This window comes from Apostichopus japonicus, chromosome 15, assembly GCF_037975245.1.
Source record: "Apostichopus japonicus isolate 1M-3 chromosome 15, ASM3797524v1, whole genome shotgun sequence".
In the NCBI taxonomy this organism is placed as follows: Eukaryota; Metazoa; Echinodermata; class Holothuroidea; order Aspidochirotida; family Stichopodidae; genus Apostichopus; species Apostichopus japonicus.
This window is the reverse complement of record NC_092575.1, coordinates 10576086-10597525: the sequence shown is the minus strand read 5'-3', so window position 1 is coordinate 10597525 and position 21440 is coordinate 10576086. Positions and strand designations below refer to the sequence as shown.

The window sequence follows — 21440 nt, the reverse complement described above, 5'->3', positions numbered from 1 at the left end:
ATACGCGCCTGACATTGACCTTGTAATTATAAAACAAGTTTATTTCGATGGGTTGCTCGTCTTGCTTGCAGTTGTGCATTACACTGTTCTTACACAGTGAAGCAGACCTTCTATACGCATGCGTGACTATTTAGTTTGAATATTTATGTTATAAATTAAATGTACGATATTCACTAATCATGTAGCTCAAAATGAACTTAAATAAAGATATGAAAACAATAATGAAAAATTGTTTCTATATACCGGTGTCCTTATCCATGATGACTATAATCAAGTAGTGTAGTTGTAAATAACACATGTATGAAGGGAATATGCCAGACGTAAAGGTGTGTACTAGTGAATCAAAGTGGCTGTATTTAATTCACTTATATACAGTTATACAGGATGCAATGACGCAGTAGAATATATACCTGGATCATGCAAAGAATTCCAACTTATGTTAGATTTCTTTCATGTAAATATTCCCGCATATTTCAGAATTTATATCAATTATAAGGCCCCCAAGATACTCGTTACGCCGCTGAACTGAAAACAACAATGTTATTATTTTGAAATGGCAAATCAAGAAAAACGAGGAGAAGTGGTTTCCCTTTGACCGTCTTCCTGGATGTTGGAGACAGTTGCCATAAAATTGGTAGTCGTGTGTGCTAACTTTAAAATGTAAAACCCATAGCGAGGGCGCAATACTGAAACAAATTTGTGTCATGTTCTAAAAAGTGTCATCAAACAAAACAGATCAGAAATTTGGTCAAATATACAACACTGCAGTATCCTTAGTATGCATGTAGTTCATTACACTGTAGATAGTCATAGCAGAGCACCATAACTTTTTCGTATCATCACACCAGGCACAACAAGAGTTTCTTTCTAGTTATGATAGCTTAATTTTCCATCAAAGTTGCCTATATTTACTGTCCGCGCAACTACTTCACTTCCGGATGTAACAAGTTCATAATCAATGAGATCACTTCTAACCTTACTCACCGCCCCAGGCTCAGCCATTGTGCATTGAACCAAAAAACTGAGTAGGCCGTTCTTCGTGTCAACAATGGTTAACGTCATGTTGTTGCAATTTTTGGTACTGAAAGTGACTAATCGTTTTGTGTCCTAGAACCAAAATCAGTGTCGTGTTGAAGAACAGAACAACTTGGAGTAGAAACGAGAGTTCTAGTCAAGACAGTGGGAAATTTTGGAAGCAAAACGTAAGACTAAGACTAGTACACACGGCCCTCAGTTTCAATGCATAACCCTAGGTTAGGCCTAGCCTAATTAGGTCCTACAGGTTACACTAACACTGTTGCAACTTGCAGTAAGTTACATTACTTTAGGCTGATGCTTTGCCATGTAGTGATAACCTGTGGTATGCTAAGTAGGTTTAGGCCTAAAAACTTAAGAGCAATAATGTTGGTACATGAATCCTTTTGCACTTTCTAACAAGATTGTGTCACTCGCTGGTTGTTTTTTAGTTGCAAGGTGGTGACCATCTGTACAAATATGACTTTTCTCAACTTCAAAACAGTTAAAAATGTAGCCTTGTAGTTGTAAAGTTGTAGGTCCAGTTACTGACCTACATATTACTATTACCAGCTATGGCATTACTCCTTGTAACATTCTGCACAAGCTGTAGCTGACTGCTCCAGCAACTCATACATTTCATGACTTGAAAGTTCTATAAAAGTCTCAGAGCCCATTGGACTTATAAATATTCGCTCTATACACGCACCATCTCCCTATGGAATTAATTACCATTATAGCTCAAATCTGCTTCTAGTGTGCTCTTCTACAAGCAGCTTCAGATATGACTACATCAAATCCAGGCAAAGAAGGACTCCACGTTCTTTTGGCGATTTGTCAAGATTAATAACTGTCATTTGTAAATAATGCTGATGACTCAATTTGGCAAATGGTCAAGTTAACTGTATACAGTACCAGCAACCTCAGTAAATACAATGCAAGTTCACAAGTAAGGTAGCTTAGCCTACCTGGGTCTCACATGCAGCTAGTATGAGATTATGCTTCTATTAGATTATTTTTCATCATGCAAAATCACTAATGGCCTAGGTGACATTAATTTAGCTGCTAATTTCAGCCTGCAAAAGGCTGCTCAACTATTCTAAAGTACTTCCCTTGAGGTGCTGCCTATCCTCATTAGTCCCAGATATTGTCCTGTGTTACAATAACAAAAAGCAAATGATATTTGAAGTTGAATATGAGTGACCATTATTTTTGTGTTATGGTGGGTCTATTATTTTCATAACTCTCCACACTTTTGCTCAAGTTTGAATTCTTTCAAATCTGATACATGGGAAATAAACTTAGCACAGCACTTTATTTCTTCTGCTAAGTTTGCTCTCTAATTTCACTACATAAGCTATAATATTTGAGCATTTAAATACAAATTGCATGAACATAATGTGAACTGTACAGTAAAACTTTGAAAGTGGAAATGACTTTCACGAACCAATAATATATGAATAATATCTGATCAATTTACGTACTGGCCTAGACCTATATATAAACGAATCAACTTTTTCACGTAGTAATTTGGACCTAAGGCTACACCAAATTTCTAATGTGACTTGGGCTCAGCATGTCGCGGGACCTCAAAGTTATTCTGAAATTTTCATACAATTTATTCTTCCTTCAAACGATGATTGTGAAGGTTCCCATGTACAAAATGTTACCACATGTATTTCACGGTTTTCACCTCATTTTGATATAATAATTATAATGATTTAATAAATTTTGAGCCAAAACAGCAGGGAGAAGATCCAGCTTAAATGCATCTTCACCCGGGACTGTACAGTATATATAGCCTAGAGTACGGTACTGACACACACAGTGTAGTACGGTATTGAGATTTGATGCATAATGGATCGGATTCGTTTATTAATGCGGAGGGTTCCACGATGTCATTTATAGTTATCTTTGGCTACTTTTTTAATTTTGAAGAACTTTTGTACGAAAGATGGATATTGTACGTATTAAAAAGTATATTTTCTGGAGATTAATGATTAACGATATAAATAATTCTGTATTATTCTCATGTACAGTAGGTAGTTTATAATCCCGTATTTACATAGCCCCTATATGTTACATTCTTCTTGTCATTCGTCTTGACAGACTTTACATATCTTACTAACTGTGTGTCAAGTCTGTCTAGGACTTTACAGTTGGATCCTTTGAAAGGACTTAGTTATGGAATCTACTGTACCAAGGACCAACTGTTGTCCTTGGTGCCAGTTTACATAATTTATGGCCTTTGTCTCATAAATTCTAAGAATTCAACTGAAATTTCAAACTAGCACTGCAACATATCAACGTTTGACCAAAACGCAGCGTTGTTAAAGTTGATAACAGGCTGAATACTTACCCTAAAGGCAGCTTCTGTAGGTGGGGGATTGGGGGGAGGGGGTGGGAGAGAGATGTAAAGTCTTCTTTCTTTACAATACTGAAGCTCCTTAAAATTACAATTCAGGCATGGTGTTAATTGTATGCACAATATACAGTACGTAATGGGGTACAGTTTTCATAGCTGGTGTATTTATAGCACTTTAATAGGAATGCATTGTACTTTGAGTTTGTTTGAGTTTGTTTGTCTCCGAATCCGGTTCCCTGTAGTGGGTCGCGTCTGTCATACCAGCACTTCAGTGTACTGCAGTTAGTTAAACATTGTAGAGTATATATACAGTACGCTTTCTAGTTCAATTGTTTGTGGGAACTTCCCTATTTTATTGCTTATGTTTATTTATTTATGGAATTTACCTATAGGTCCAGAGGAAGTTTGAAATCTATATATATTGCATAAATACCATATATAGCTGTTTAATGTTTAAATTATTAATACAAACTGGAAATAGACCACTTGAGTTCAGCGGAATTAATTGAGTCCCGTTTCGTGAGACAAAGGTCGTCTTTATACTGAGAAATCTTAAAGGGTTTGTTCTTAGACTTTGAGACTTTGTACAGTACTGTAATGAAAACTTGTCAGGGACACATGTATTGATCGATGACTCACATCTTCAAGGATGACTAAGGTAGAATTTAATTGTTGATAAAGTACAGTATGTCATTTAGTCATCCAGTTAAAGAAACAGGGAGGTCATCTTCACACTTGCTTTATAGTTTCAAGTTCACCTTTTTAAGCATGTTCAAATGTTTTGGAGTGTTTCTTTTAACACAAATTTTTACTGTGCATTTTTCAACATTTTGTGTGAAAATAGGACAGTATGATACATGTAACAAAGTTTGCAGGGTACAATGGAGGTACATGGTACAATGGAGGTTTTTTAAATTAATTAGGCACTGTATGTCTTTTCTTTAAGGCATTGCACCAGAAGAAATTTAGCTGCTGCAGGTTCAATAGCCTTTAGCAGCAAGGCTGAATCATTATCAAACACTAGAGATTGTCTCTGCAGACCGGCAGTGTCTATTGTGTGAAACTGCACAGCATAAAGGATTACATCCTACCTAGGCTAGCTGCAGCTTCTTACTTCGCCTGGCTGCAGCCTCCTATCTAGCCTGGCTGCAGTCTCCTACCTAGCCTAGCTGCAGCATCCTACCTAGCCTAGCTGCAGAATCCAACCTAGGCTGGCTGCAACATCCTACCTAGCCTAGCTGCAGCATCCTACCTAGGCTGGCTGCAGCATCCTACCTAGGCTGGCTGCAGCATCCTACCTAGCCTAGCTGCAGCATCCTACCTAGCCTAGCTACAGCATCCTACCTAGCCTGGCTGCAGCTTTCTACCTAGGCTGGCTGCAGCATCCTACCTAGCCTAGCTGCAGAATCCAACCTCGCCTGGCTGCAGCATCCTACCTAGCCTAGCTGCAGCATCCTACCTGCAGCATGCCTGGCTGTAACATCCTACCAGTCAGTGAGTTACCAAGCTGTTACTACTTATAACCTGAGATACTTCATGTACATACTACACACCCTGGGCATGTAGCTATCAGGACCATTTACTAGCTTGAATTGAATTTTTATAATGTTTTTGTATAATACATTTTGTATGATTTCCTTTACCTTGCCAGATTGTAACCAGCACCAAATATTTCTGCAAGGCCAGGTGGCACTGTCCTCTACAGCCATGTTCTTGAACGAAGTTGGGAAACAGATGACTGCTTCATCTTCGGAGCAGTCATCACAGAGTCGACACAAACGGAAAGGCAAGAAGAAGAAACATAGCACAGACGATAGCAATGTACAAGAGACCCCTCCCCCTCCCCAGAGACACCTACACCCTCCCACACAACGTCCCTCCCGACAACTGGAATTTAATCAAGCCATGGAGGATTTTTCGGTAAGATTGTAATTCTAATCCAAGTAGTTAGCTATTTTATATTGAACAAAGTACTGTATAATGATTGCATACGTATATCCTGTTACAATTGGAGTCATTGTGATTGATGCGTTTCAATACTAATGTGAAGCCAGAGTTAACCTTATATTGTATTTATCCACCAGATTCAGTCAGGTACAAACTAGTTCATTGTTCCCATACTACGAAATGTTTCTTTCTTACCCAAAACGGTGCATTTAGCTGTTAATTCTCAACAACATTTGATATCAATGACAATAATGTATCTCCCTCCCCATCTCCCCTCTCCACCCCCTCCCCACTGCCTCCCTCCCCAGTACCCATATGTACGAAAACGTACAAGTACAGTTGCTTTAAGCTGCTGAAAGGCTCGGCTATGAATTCTTGGTATTTTTCATGTTCACATTAAAAACCTGTTCATACATTCATGGATAATTTGACTTTACTAAACTGTTTCTTTTCCTATTAGCACATGTTCCCTCGTCTAGACCGAGAGGTCATTGAATCTGTTTTGCGGTCAAATAACGGAGCTGTAGATATTACCATAGATCAACTTCTCGTTCTGGATCAAGGCACAAACAGTTTGGAATCTTCTTCTACCCTCGGCACTCCGAACTCAAATCAGGTACTGTAGTGTACTAAGTGTATATGTCATGCTTACTGTGCCTACAACGCTATATTACGTATTGAAATAAATTAATGGCAGTTGTAAGATCTGAGTAGAGTAGAGTTACAACAAGCAGACTGTTTCCAGATTGTGTTTTCATTTCAGTTCATTAATTGAAAAAACTTGAATTTAACCCTATCAGCAACAGAATTTGTAATAGCTTTTTCAAGTGAATCCTTGGCTTTGTTACCCACCACCCCCCACCAACCCCACCCCAACCTAATTGCAAAGTTTTGTACACAGACAGATGCACCCCGGCTCAATGCTTTTTTAGTTTCACTTGTTCCTCCCAGTGTAGCCACAAAGTCTTATATATATGGTCATTGTGCTTTTCAGTCTTCTTCTGCCTGTCTGTGAAATATTGAGAATCCTAAGCCTCTCATGGTATATATATATATATTGTGCGATGATGTATATCAACAACGACAAAAAGTCCACTAAAAGTAAACTTGACCTCTCAAGACAACCCTGAATTCAGTAATTATATAATGGTATTTTGAATATATACCCTTTTTATTTAACATGATGGGGGAAATTCCCTACCAATTAGTTTGAAGAAAAATTAATAAAATTGGTAGCTTTAGGAGGGAAAAATCCCAAGTATAGGGTCATTGTGTTAACATCAGTTTTTATTTTTCCCCAAAATTTTCCAAACTGGTATTTGTGTGACTTTGAGATCAATGGTCATATTGGAAACGTGGTTGCTTCCAGGTGAAGACAATAAACTAGTGTATTGGATTTATGCTAATGATGCCTACCTGTAGTACCACTAGTTTTGGTGTTTTTTTTTTGCATTCTTTTTTTTATTAAACTGGTGCATCCATCAAATATCTATCTGTCCAGGGACAGTTTTGGTATCACTCCAGTCTTTAATTGATTTCTTGCATTGAATTTGAAATGTTTACTAATTTGGTTATCACTAATTAACAGGGCCATCATTATTTTAATGGCTCAAAACAATGAACGTGTAGTCATTAAACGGTCAATGACACGTCGTCATATATAATTTTAACAACAAAATAACTGGCAAGTACATCGGCTTGTTTCACTTTTCTATCTATTATTATGTATATCTTAAAAGTATCATATAGGCATATATGTTTTTCAGAAATGTGTCCATGTGTGAGTCCTTTCACCGGGTGTCATTGACTCTTCCTCCCTCACTGAAGTGAAGCTCGAAGATGAGTTGTCTGGAACAGAGCATTAAATGCTGAGCTGATGTTATTTGATGTTGTTTGGCTTTATTGTGGCATAATGAGTCTAGACTATGCTGTAGTGTCTGGCTGGAATATCTTGTTTCACAAACCACTCCATTTGCAATAAAAGCAATTTTTTGCAATTGGTTAATGTCACAAATTAAAGCACTTACAGTACTTTGTAGGGTTCACTGTACTGCAGATAGCAATCTCAAAACATGAACAAGACCAACATTGATGACATATAGCTTACTTGGAACAAATGTACTATTAGTGTCAAATCATAACTAGCTGAGCACTCTGTAAGAAGTTTTGTACATAATGCATATTCGTATATCAGCTGTAGTAAGGAACTTAGGCTAACAGATGTATGTGTACACACACGCATATATATATATATATATATATATATATATATATATATATATACTACAATGCCATCTGCTTTGCAGGCCGGGTACTGCATGATTGCGACAAATTCAGCGCAGCATTCAGCTTTTCTGAGACATTTTCTTCTCTTTGAAGTAATTAGCTACTATATAGTTTTAGAGAAACTTTCAACGTGCGCCACTCATGATAGATCTTTATATACTACATGCATCTTTATTGTTATTCTGTCTCTCATACTCATCTTGCAGATATTCCCTCCATCTCCTTTTCCTGTGGAACAGCCACCTCCATTCGGGGAGGATAACCCTCCCCCCTATTCCCCACCATCGCCTAATAGTCCATTCTCAAAGGTAAACCTATCACTTCATATTTCTTCATACCCTTTTTTTGTTCTTATTAACTGATTTATAAGGGATTGAGGAAAAGTAAACACATTTGTTGTTCTTCTGTAGTTGCAAACCCCCATGCTCCCATCCACCACTGTCCCCACCCACCCACCCACCACTGCCCACACCCTCCCACCTGAGAGAGAAAGAAAAAGAATAAATCTGAATAAATTTTAAATCCTTTTTTCCAAAACAAATTATACTTGATTCCATAGACTTTTATATGCAGTCGCATATGTATACATACTGTTGTCAGTACAACACAACACTTCCTTATACACAGAAATTGATTTTCTTTTGTCCTTTTTTCATTATGGTGTCAACTCTAAAAATAACTTGCCTATTTGTTCATCGCCCACCACCAATTGCGTGAATCGTGGAAAACAAACATTGATTATCTATTGAATATATATATTTTCTATTAAATATTTACTAGTCTAGCCCAACAATTATTTTCCTCTTTTGAAATTTGAATAAACATTTTAGCAAGCAAGTATTGTCAATAGAAGACACAATGAAGCCAACTGGAATAAAGTGGAACAGTTCTCAGTGGCGTGCACAAAGAGGGTGGGGCATGGCGGGGGCAGCATTTAGCAGGGAAGAATTAGAAGACTGCTACAGGAGTAGCCCCCTCACCTCTCCCACCCCGCCCAAAATCTTGATTTCTTTAAAAGCAAATGAATAATGCAGTTGGCAATTCATGGATAAAATTTAATAGATGATGGGTTTCTGTCATCTGGAGCATGGTTTGGCAATAAATTTGATGATTTGGTCTAAAAGGGTCCATTGTTGTGATACTCTCTTTATTTCAACTAGTAGCTTTTCTAAAGCCAAAGCTAAAATTACTTTTAAGAAAAGTTGGGAAGGTAAGCTGATCAGGATAATACAAATATGGCTGACCCAAAGACCCCTGTAGGGACTCGTAGGAACCAGTAGGGACTCGTAGGAACACGTAGGGACTCTTTATCCTGGTCATAGGTCTCTGTGGCTGTTTAGAGATGTCAGACGTCTTTGTTTTAGCACTATGACCATGTATACCAGTGTTACTAAATTAGTCTAATATTGATGCTAAAAACCGTGTTATAAATCACCATTATTATTATTATAAAAACAAATCAGCTTTGTTGCACCTTGTTGAATGAGAAGGATAAATTTCATTGAGTTCTTTACTACAGAGTCTAACAGTAAAGTAATTAGAAACTGAATGGCATCTGGTAGAATGAACTGAGTGGAACATGATTCTAAAATGCAACGAGCTATACAGAACTTGAATGTAAGTAGGAAGTAAATCATGTCATGTACTGTAGTTCCAAAATATCTGGGTTTAATTTTGAAAGACTGTAGGTCTTAATTCTCTACACGATTCCAGTTCAGTTGTTTACTTAAAGGGGGATTTAATACTACTTGCTTTTATACTTGCTATTCTAGGTACGAACAAATTCTTCGAAGTGAGGGTGAATATATAGACATAGAAGCTTGTAAAGATCAAATTCCATTCATAAATCCAGACTGGTTTAGGATTACATCACATTTAACCACTTTAACATAGCCTAGTATGGCAGTAGTCAGTGAAAATGTCAAAGGGAGAAACATGTGGTTTACCATTTTCCCCTCCATTTCCAACTGTATATATATATATAAATATATATAGATTTTCCAACTCGTTACGATTTTCATTTATATATATTACGTTTTAAAGTATGTATATATACACACAAATATATATCGATTATGTGAGGGTGTGGGAAGCTTGTCCTGAGCAAGTACTACAATAGGTAAAGTAGAGTGTTAGGATCAAGTGATTAAGGCGATGGACTTGCTTTCTAAGTATGGTAGGTTCCAGTCCTGCCCAGATCATTAAATTGTGTCCTTGGGTACTTAATCTTGTGACTTAATCTACATTGCCTCACATCACCCAATGAATGTGACATGTTGGTATTGCTCTAGTAGCAGGCAAGGGAGGGGGGGGGGGGGTGATTAAGCTAATAGAGGCATTGTCTCAGGAAAAACTTCAAAGTTTTTTATATCATGCCCATTGATTAACGACTGAAATTACTGAGGTGTATGTAGTAAATGTGAACCTGCCAGGTAACTTGCATTGCGCAGGTTTGTGGCTACACCCTATAGGAAGATGTGGGGTAGTGTGGTGCCCTGGGAGCTGCGTATGCAGGTTTTGGCTACACCCTATAAGAACATGTGGGCCCCACATTGTGGGGTAGTGTAGTGCCCTGGGAGCTGCGTATGCAGGTTTGTGGCTACACCCTATAGGAACATGTGGGGTAGTGTGGTGCCCTGGGAGCTGCGTATGCAGGTTTTGGCTACACCCTATAAGAAAATGTGGGGTAGTGTAGTGCCCTGGGAGCTGCATATCCAGGTTTGTGGCTACACCTTATAGGAACATGTGGGGTAGTGTAGTGCCCTGGGAGCTGCATATGCAGGTTTGTGGCTACACCCTTTAGGAACATGTGGGGTAGTTTAGTGCCCTGGGAGCTGCATATGCAGGTTTGTGGCTACACCTTATAGGAACATGTGGGGTAGTCTAGTGCCCTGGGAGCTGCATATGCAGGTTTGTGGCTACACCCTTTAGGAACATGTGGGGTAGTTTAGTGCCCTGGGAGCTGCATATGCAGGTTTGTGGCTACACCCTATAATAACATGTGGGGTAGTGTAGTGCCCTGGGAGCTGCATATGCAGGTTTGTGGCTACACCCTATAGGAACATGTGGGGTAGTGTACAGTAGTGCCCTGGGAGTGAATTATGCACACTGCGTTATGTGAATGTGACAAGTCGCTAGTGACCAGGGGTTAAGTATTGTAAAGTTGCATGAGAAGGCCTTACTTCGATACAAGATTGTAAACCTTCAAAAAACCTTTATTATTTTTACTTAAAATGAAGGTACCTTATGATAACCTGCTACAGACATATACCTTGTTGTTGCTTTTACTTTGAGATGTGCTTTCTTGACATTTTAACCAGAACTGTATAACTCTAACTGCTATTTGGATGCTTTGTTTTTGTTCACTTCTTGTTGCCCCTTTTTTTTCATAGAGCCCCTCTGCCTTTTTCGCACATGTTTGGTGTTTTCTTTTCCTCTACCAATATTTCTGAAGATTTAATGACACAAAATCGACGGTCTTACTTAAACTTTATTCTCCTGATAAAATTCTTTACTCCCTGGCAATTAATTTTAATAGCATGTTTTACCTCTCGTCCTATAAGTTCTACCGATGAAATTTTGATTGACAAGCATGTGAGTTTGTTTTTGCATACTCCTTCTACAGTTCAATACAAGGCTTAGTCTACAACCAGTCACCGAGAGACGGGAAACAGAGCCATCTCCAAGAGATGCTCAGGATCCATTCTCTCCCTCATCAAATCCACCACCCATACCCCCTAGACCTATAGCAAAGCGGTACAAGCCAGCTTTGTTAGGCCCCCTTCCAGATGACTTTCTAAGGATGCCTTCACCAACTCCTCCTTCTCAACCACAAAGTCAACCCCCACAGGTGAGTCAACCAGCATTTTCCTCTGTATTGTAAAATCATTCCTGGGACTTTTGAAAAAAATTTCAGTAGATGTCGCCAATGGATTGATGTTAGTGATAGTTTTTTGTTACTTTTTTTTGGGGGGTGGGGGTCGGTACCTATTACAATTCTGTCGGTGTGGCTGGAATAGAAACTCTAGGCATCATCAGAAAAATTGAGCAGGACAGTTTGGAGATTTATACACAGTTTTGCAGTGGCTATGTATATCTCATGCAATAGTGTACGTATCTATTGATCGTTGTGAAAAGAGGAATATGGCCACCTCTTTTATACTAACAACCAAAGAAGGCACTCAACTTGTGATATTTTATTCGGAATCACATTTTCAGTTAAATATCGACGAAATAGTAACTAATATTCGGGTATCAACGTCAGACAAATTTTTGTCACCAAAGCATTAAAAACATTCCAAAAGAGCTCTTAGTTTATGCATCCAAATTTTTCTTTATTGACATAAGAAAAAGGTAGGATATTTGTAGCAATAGGATATGTACTGTATATACTGTGTATACTGTTGCACATCAATCTTTTGAATGATCTCTCTCGTAGCAGCAGATATTGTCGAATGACATTCAAGAGAGGTTGATGGAGAACAGAAGACAAAGGAACTCCGTACGGAAGAACGATAAGAGGAGCCAACAGAGGTTGGAGGACGAGAGAATAGCACTGTTACTCCAAAATGAAGTTTTTCTCGACGAATTACGAAGAAATCCAGATTTCATTGCATCTCTTGACACAGGTAACAGCATCATTCCATAGCTCAAAGTTCCAAAGCTGTTAAAGTTACAGGGCCTGACAATTCGATCCTAGCAGGATTCTTCAAGGAGTCTGTCTCTGAACGTCTGAAGAAGATTCTGTTAGAATGGAATTGAAACTATCGCATTCAACTACCTAGGCTATTTGCATTACATACACAGTTTGTTAATAGGTTTTTTTTTTGCTTTCTTTAAGTTCCACACATTTTGACTGCTTTGGTGTCCCTGTCAAGCTGCAAATTACAGAGTTTCTTTTATTTAGTGTCTATTATAAAAGTTGTTATCTGGCAAGATCATGCGTGTAAGCACAACAGATGCTATGTCATAGAACAGCTGACCGCTTTGTTTAAAATGCTTATTACATCAAATGCAAAGGTCAACCAAATGCTAGTTGTGTTTGTAAAACAACAAAATTGAAACACTAATTTACAGAATGATCCAATTTGAGCCAAAAATGTGTTGCAGTCATGTAATATACAAAAACTCAAGTTATTTTTGTCATTGTCAGTGTAAAGCCAAATTTATGACACTTAAGCAATGAATCTATTTTTTCAGTCAGTCAGATTTTGTGTGTTGATAGACCAAGCCTTAGAGTTGCCATAATTCTCACTTCCCAAAGACATTACTGGAATTGCTCTAAGCCATGCATTGGATTACTCCCATGGGAAGTTTGGAATATCAAACGTGAAGAAAATAACACTGCCTTTCATGCTTCCTTCTTTTGAGTTTACCGTTACAAATTTCACACACGTTACAGGCGACATAATAATAATAACAGCAAGTCTCATAGCGCAGACTCCAACAAAAGTTGTTCAATTTTTTTTTTTTTTTTTAAATAGGAACAATTTTGGTAAGAATAAAGGTCACTTCAGGTGCACAGATGGTTACTGGAGGGGATTTTGTCATGAGGGCAGAAGAGGACATTCCACATTATATATTGATTTATTGTATATTAAGATGGCGTTAACAGCCTTACTGATATTTTCTGTAACTCTTGTGTTACTCGGTTGTGTTTGAAGCAGTGGTGTGTGTATCAAGCATGTTTTTGGGATAGTCATAATGGAGGGGAGGGGATGGAAATACGATTGAGATTAACCCTTTCTTTATAACCCATAGCAAACAGACTGGAGTTGCATTAAAAGTATAACAGTGACTGGTTCCATTTTGTAGAGTACATTATTTTGCCATCAAATATTGTTTATTAGAAAGTACATGGATAATCTTTGTTCTGTTCATGTCACAGCAGATGTAACAAATCTTAAAACTTTTGTTTTAATAAAAAACACCTGATTAAAATCTTCCACTCTCTTCCCCATTAGATGTCCCTAACATACTAATAGATAGCCTACTAATGGCAGTGTCTCAGGGTCAAAGAAGAACTTAAATAGATTTGGACCAAACCATTGCACTTACAGCTTGAGTGAATCTGGTTAAACGTCAAATATGGAAATATCCTCCAACCGAGAGCTTTAAACATGGCCTCATTCAATATATGTTTCTGTAAGTCAGAGAGATTTAACACAGTTTAATTCTATATATGTTTCTGTGAGTCAGAGAGCTTTAAACACAGTTTCATTCTATATATGTTTCTGTGAGTCAGAGAGCTTTAAACACATTCTCAGTTTCATTCTACATATGTTTCTGTGAGTCAGAGAGCTTTAAACACAGTTTCATTCTATATATGTTTCTGTGAGTCAGAGAGCTTTAAACACAGTTTCATCCTATAAATATGTTTCTGTGAGTCAGAGAGCTATAAACACAGTGTCATCCTATATATGTTTCTGTGAGTCAGAGAGCTTTAAACACATTCTCAATCTGTATATGTTTCTGTGAGTCAGAGAGCTATAAACACAGTCTCATTCCATATATGTTTCTGTGTGTCAGAGAGCTATAAACACAGTCTCATTCTATATATGTTTCTGTGAGTCAGAGAGCTTTAAACACAGTCTCATTCTATATATGTTTCTGTGAGTCAGAGAGCTTTAAACACAGTTTCATTCTATATATGTTTCTGTGAGTCAGAGAGCTTTAAACACAGTTTCATTCTATATATGTTTCTGTGTGTCAGAGAGCTATAAACACAGTCTCATTCTATATATGTTTCTGTGAGACAGAGAGCTTTAAACACAGTCTCATTCTATATATGTTCTGTGTGTCAGAGAGCTTTAAACACAGTTTAATTCTGTATATGTTCTGTGTGTCAGAGAGCTTTAAACAGTTTCATTCTATATATGTTTCTGTGAGTCAGAGAGCTATAAACACAGTCTCATTGTATATATGTTTCTGTGAGACAGAGAGATTTAAACACAGTTTAATTCTATATATGTTTCTGTGAGTCAGAGAGCTTTAAACACAGTTTCATTCTATATATGTTTCTGTGTGTCAGAAAGCTTTAAACACATTCTCAATCTGTATATGTTTCTGTGAGTCAGAGAGCTTTAAACACAGTCTCATTCTATATATGTTTCTGTGAGTCAGAGAGCTTTAAACACATTCTCAATCTGTATATGTTTCTGTGAGTCAGAGAGCTTTAAACACAGTTTCATTCTATATATGTTTCTGTGAGTCAGAGATATTTAAACACAGTTTAATTCTATATATGTTTCTGTGAGTCAGAGAGCTTTAAACACAGTTTCATTCTATATATGTTTCTGTGAGTCAGAGAGCTTTAAACGCATTCTCAATCTGTATATGTTTCTGTGAGTCAGAGAGCTTTAAACACAGTTTAATTCTATATATGTTTCTGTGAGTCAGAGAGCTTTAAACACAGTCTCATTCTATATATGTTTCTGTGAGTCAGAGAGCTTTAAGCACAGTCTCATTCTATATATGTTTCTGTGAGTCAGAGAGCTTTAAACAGTTTCAATCTATATATGTTTCTGTGAGTCAGAGAGATTTAAACACAGTCTCATTCCATATATGTTTCTGTGAGTCAGAGAGATTTAAACACAGTTTCAATCTATATATGTTTCTGTGAGACAGCCTCAGAGGTCATAACTTTTCTTATCAGAGCTTCACAAAGATTTTTAGTTCAGCAAAATTTTAATGTTTTTTTTTCCGTCGACAGATTATCGCAACGCTCTACAAGCTACCCAGAATACCAATGCAGAACCTCAAGGTGCAGTTGGAGGAGCCTCGGGTGGGGCTCCTGAAGTGGGGGCCCTGGTAGATAACGAGGATGTCAGAAGTAAACTCCCCCATATGGGAAAATGTAAGACATCTTACTTATGTTTCCTTATTCCACCAAGACAGATTATTTCTGTCACCAAATGAAAACATAATCAGTCCCAAGCATTCCCATTTGAACAGCTCTCTCTTATAAGTAGGAATGTACTGGGCATCTCATTTGCATAATTGATATCATGTTTTGGGAAAATGCTAATCGATATTGGAATAACCACTTTTCACAGTTGTCGCTGCCGGCATATTTCAAATATATTTGTCCCTTTAGTATGAAAGTGTTTACTTGAGGCTAATAGAGAATGACTGCATTTTATGCAGTGGCAACTAAAAATCTCGTTTATCATTGGAAGCATTGTAAAATATGAATTTTCATGAGTTTTTCACTGTCAGGAAAGGAAATCCCATTGAAAGCTGTCAGGTGTTTGTTTATTAGCATAATCCTGCAGTAACCACAATGCATTATACAGTGTGTGTGTATATACACACACATATTATGCAGGGTAACTTACAATCTGGTTTATCATGGAAGCATTGTATAATATTAATTTTCATGAGTTTTTCACTGTCAGGAAAGGGAATCCCATGGAAAGCTGCCAGGTTTTTGTTTATTAGCATATTCCTGTAGTAACCACAATGCATTACACAGTGTGTGTGTGTGTATGTTACAGTACAGTAATTGACTGTTCACATCAAATTTTGGAACAGAAAACAGGCAGTAATTTAGCATTCACAAATGTTTGCATCAAAGGTTAAAAGATGTTTTAAATGTCTTTTGTCGGTCCTCATGCAGTGATGAAAATATTATCGTTCTTTGTACAAAGCTGTTATATTGGTATTTTCATTTGTGTACCAATTTGCCCAGTGTAATAGTAATTTTGCTATTAGGTAGAACAGTTTACATGATTGCAGTATATTTTGTTGCATAGTTACTATCTAATTTAGGAATAGTGCCTTCCTCCACAATTTACAGACTTAGACTAATCATAGAAAGTGCTCTGGGAATTGTATAAAAATTGCTTGCTTTCTAGAATTACTCTGAAAGAAGCCCTCTGTTTGTTTGAAGGAGGTTGATTTAATGTGAATAAGCAGGTGCTGCTTTTACATGACAGTTCCTGAATATGTCATCTCGTTAAGGAAAATCAGGGTTTAATTTTGTTTCTTCCTTCTACACAGCGACCAAGACCAAGCTTTCAACAATTGCCAAGAAATTTAATAAAAAGAAGAGAAAGTCTGCTAAAGTGTATCCTTTTATAGAGCGGTCACATCGATTTGCGTCTTTATTTTTTCGCTTCTTAGCTAGTTTCCTTCAACGTGAAACACACTGAGTGTCTTAAGTGTTACCAAATCAGTTTGACAAAAGTACTTATATTACAAACTGGGTCACATCCACCTGTAGTTAAAGTTAAATTGTTGTGAAATGCACAGGCATATGACCCCTTTACCATGCTTTGTGTTACTGTCATTCCCTGTTTGATGTCAACACACAACCGTGGCACTACTTGGTCTTTACATTGTCTTCGTTACAAGTGGCTTTGTATGAACTGGTCGCGGCTTTTATTCGCAAAGGACAAGTGGAGTCTTAAATGTATCACAGTTGCTTTTAAATGATTTACCTGTGTGAGTATGAAACTAAACATCTGATCTCTTTAAGGGCAGAGCAAAGTTAATTTTGCTTGTTGCGTTTGTAACATCTCCTGTGTATTAACGCATATATACTTACAAGCAACCCTTTTTCATTACGGTCGCCATGGTGGCATTGGCGACGAACATTCTCGGCTGGCGATGAGAATTTCTGGAAAAATTAATGCTAGTCACCAGCCCTATAATACTGTGGCGATCAGTTTTTGCAACTGAAAATTTCACCAATGCTTTACAAAAATAACAAAGGTACCCCCCCGACGCGGTACTACCGGTTTCTAATTTATTACTCGAATCCTACGCAAAGTGTGATTTGTTTTGGCAAACCGATGGTTAGGCAGATTTCTCATTGACTTATTGTGGTGTTAGGCTACCATGTGGTCGAAGATAACAGCAATAACGAAAGTATTCCATGGATATCTTATAACTGCGTCACAATATCAGCTAATAAACAGACGGCTAGGCTAGATTACCCCATTGACTTAGTGTGATGTTAGGCAACCATGTGGTCGAACGTAACAGCAATAATGAAAGTATTCCATAGATATCTTATAACTGCGTCACAAGTTCAGTGAATAAACAGATGAGGCTTAGCTAGATTTCCATTGACTTAGTGTGGTGTTAGGCTACCATATGGAAGAAATTATTATTTATTCATTCGTTTATTTCATAGAAGGAAAGGCTGACAAGGAATTTTACGAGATGTTTATGGGTTATAGACGGGATAACTAAAAATAATAATCGCAAGTGGCTTTTTCTTAATCGTTTATTCCAAATGCGATCAAATTGCGCGAATCGCGCAATCTAGCGGCTAATGCGAACCCTGGGCCTGCATATTAGATAGTAGTAGTAATAACTGTTTAAGAGCTAAATTGGATATTTATATGGTCTGATCCAATAGACGTGGAGAGCAAGCATAATCAGCGGCGGCAGTGCGATGTTAGTAGTAATGTTAATTATATGAAGTTATTAACAAGTTAATGAAAGAAACAAAAGCAAATAGAAATTATTGAGGAAGGTTTTATACCTTATCTTACACCTACGTAATTGAACATGAAAACATAAAGTAAGATATTTTTCACCGTACCCATTTTGTTAGAAAATAATATACATTTAGCCTATGTCATTATTTTAAAATCAAAATGTACTACTAGCCACTGTCATCAGTACTAACTAATAGCTTTAAAGTTCAACGTTAGTGTAGTCAGTACTGACAGTAATGCTACTCGATGTTGAGCCTAGGCCTAGTGTTTTTTGTACTAATATTTAGCATATCAAAGTGGCGATCACATTTTCATTCTGGGCGACCAGAATTTGGGAAAAATAAAGATCTAGTCGCCACAGGATTTTCCTCCTGGCGACCTCATTCACTGGGGAATGAAAAAGGGTTGCTTACAAGCACAAAATATGTTGTTAGCTTGTTACATTACTAACTCACACAAAGTACCTTGTTAGCTTGTTGCATTATGCACAATATGTATTGTGAGCTTTGTGGCATGCGTTACAATCACAGTATAATGTTAGCTTATTTCATAAACTACACAAACAATATATAATGTAAGTTTGCTGCATTTAATACACATACAACATGTACTAAAAATTTGTTGCATTCCAGATGCACAAAAAATATATTGTAAGCGTGTTGCATGCCTTACACATACAAAACATATTGCATTTTTGGTACATGACTTATGTACACAAAATATATTCTTAGCTTGTTGCATAAACTTTCACACCCAAAATGTATTGTTAGGTTGTTGCATTATTACACACAGCAGTATATTGATCTTAAAATTTGAGCAAACTGAAAGAGATAAAAACTTTTCTGGAGGTTCTGCCTTTCTATGTTATTCCTAGACATTGTGAGGATGTGTTCAGATAGATATTTGAATGTTTCAGATGGGCAATGGTTTCAGAATGGCTGTTAAAACTTGCTGAATTTTATATGTGATTGACCATTGGGGGGGGGGGGAGGGAGTACGGATTGGAGCAAAACTGATTACCTTTGATGTAGCGATGCCGTTTTATTAATTAAATGCAACAAGCTGCTTAAGATTTTAAGTCATTCATTTGGAACCCCCATGTTATTACTCTACTCTGGTGGGATTTATACCGATATGTTCACAAGGACTAGACTTGCAACTTGTTCCTTAACAGTAGCTTTCAGTAACTCACCTGAGCCTAATCTTACCCATCACAGTGGTCCTCCACCAGATATGGCACAACCGAGGAGACTCCACGATAACGCCAAGAGACAGGCCGAAGAAAACACTTATGCTTCCCTTAGTGTGAGTTAACACCATCCTACACATTTACTGTTATCATTGTTCATTGGTTTTCTAGATGTGACGTGATAATAAACTAGTCCATGGTATCTTTATATGGTAAGTCATGGCAAGGTACATCGATAACAACAGAAACATGAAAACATGAAATATAAGAATAACATCAGTTACCTCATATTAAGTACCTGTGTACCAAAACCAGTATTGAAGGTAATTGTTTCTAACACTAGCTATTCATCTAACATTTGAACTGTTATCAATCTTAAAGGTAACTGAACCGAATGCCCTGATGTTACCATATCAACAATTACCTTATATTCATTACCTTTCTTCTGTTGAATAGTGTTATAAGGTAATTGCTTGATATTCTGTCAACAATATTAACCTGTGTTGTTTACATTCTTTTCTAATTCACAGCCTTTATCCCCACATGGAAGATAGGGGACTACATATCTAGAATGTAAAGATATGGATTCGATGCCAAAGTCACTCAAGTGCCGCTGGAGTCAACTTACTTTTTATTAATGGAGGTGCACTTAACATTTTTGAAACACTTTTTTTTTAAGTTCTTTGGAGAGTCGAGCTGCTACGGTCAGAAAAGAAACGCTTTGATCATTGCAGTGGGTGTCATGTCAAAGGAAAATTATAAAACTTATGGGAATAATCTTTTCTCTTTCAGTGGTGGCAGATTTGTCCCCCCCCCCCTCCACCCTCTGTCTTCATTTGGCACACACCACTGTTAGAAACATTTTCCATGCTGCGTACAGGTCTTTGCCAACGTTGAACAAAGTCAAAAAGAGTATTGACTTTCAAGTATATTAGGTATCCAGTTACAACCTGTTGTTACCAGTTACAACCAGTTGTTACCAGTTGTTACCAGTTGCAACCAGTTGTAACCAGTTACAATGTGTACATAAACATCTTCAATACCTCAGGATGAAATGGTCAGACTGCCTGACCTTCAGGCGAAGAGGTTCACTCAAAGCCACTCAGCACATGTTCCTCTCAGGTTTAACTCGTCCAAAACCAAAGGTCACAACATTTCACATTCTTAAATGCCGAAAAATATTAATGAACTAACATTGAAATTAAGCCGTTCAAGTTAAAAAAAGTAAAATGTACCTCAATTAGCTCTTTGTGTTTGAAATACAATTCTTGGCTTCAGTCTTTGGACTTTCTTTCACACTGCATGATTAGATTGTGAACCTTTTTATAGGATATGTGTTTTTATTGTTATGATGGTGTTTGTAGGTTAGACATTTCATAGTTACTTAAACCGAGGTTGTCATCAGTAAAACCTCACAAGCTTGGTGTGTGCACTATTTACCTCAGAACAGTCTTAAACTTAAAACCAAAAATTTGTTTGAATTACCTTTCATGTGATCAAACGAAAATTCTGTCTCTTTTTTGGGTCAAATCTAATCTCGATATTGCTACTTTTCTCTCTTTTTTTTGGAAAAAATGAAAACAAGAACATGAACAATGGAGAATGTAATTTTAATGTTTTTCTATGATGAATTGTATGCAAGCTACCAAATAAGAGCCTTCTAGTTAGATTAGGCAGCAGTATAACCTTATCAAACCTTTGATTGAATTAATGTATCCACTAGCTCACTTTTATTTCTGGACACTCAAACAGATAAACAGGAGCTGCTGCTATAGGCTTTAACGATGGTTATGATGTTTTGGTGATGGTAGAACCATTTTTAGTGATACCTCGGATCAAACTGATATCATTTGGTTAAATAGAATGTTATTAAAATATTCATTCAGTTTAGAAGGCGGTAGTCATCATCAGGGTGAGGGTGTCTGTGTCACTGATATTGCTAGCAATCACTTATGCACCTTTCTGTTGTCTTCAGTGTAGGCAGCTCATATGGAAAATCACCCTTAGGAGATCTGATAGGTTCATATTGATGATAGAGAGCACTGTCCAACTTACTCCTATTGTTGATGGAGTGTGATATTGATGATCGCAGCACTATAGTAGTACTACTGATGCAGTGTGGTACTCATAGCTGCATCACAGTCAAAATGGTATTGATGGTAGCACCACCTTACTCCTAGAGGCTGTGTTA

General features: G+C 37.3%; 1 protein-coding gene across 3 annotated transcripts; it reads left to right on the top strand.

The window, feature by feature from the left end:
* The first annotated feature begins 761 nt into the window (after window positions 1-761).
* LOC139981579 (CUE domain-containing protein 1-like) lies at window positions 762-20428 on the top strand. 3 transcript variants are annotated; one of them, XM_071994061.1, is made up of 10 exons: window positions 762-1202; window positions 5031-5299; window positions 5787-5942; window positions 7819-7920; window positions 11238-11462; window positions 12051-12240; window positions 15324-15467; window positions 16613-16679; window positions 19245-19365; window positions 19780-20428. In XM_071994061.1, exons 2-10 carry the CDS (start codon window positions 5087-5089, stop codon window positions 19801-19803), a joined length of 1242 nt encoding a protein of 413 aa, XP_071850162.1. In that variant the 5' UTR covers window positions 762-1202; window positions 5031-5086; the 3' UTR covers window positions 19804-20428. The 3 variants fall into 3 exon arrangements, with proteins under 3 accessions (XP_071850162.1, XP_071850161.1, XP_071850160.1); XM_071994060.1 differs by lacking the exon at window positions 762-1202 and adding an exon at window positions 4645-4873 and having other exon boundaries at window positions 12054-12240; XM_071994059.1 differs by lacking the exon at window positions 762-1202 and adding an exon at window positions 4687-4873.
* Window positions 20429-21440: the final 1012 nt, after the last annotated feature.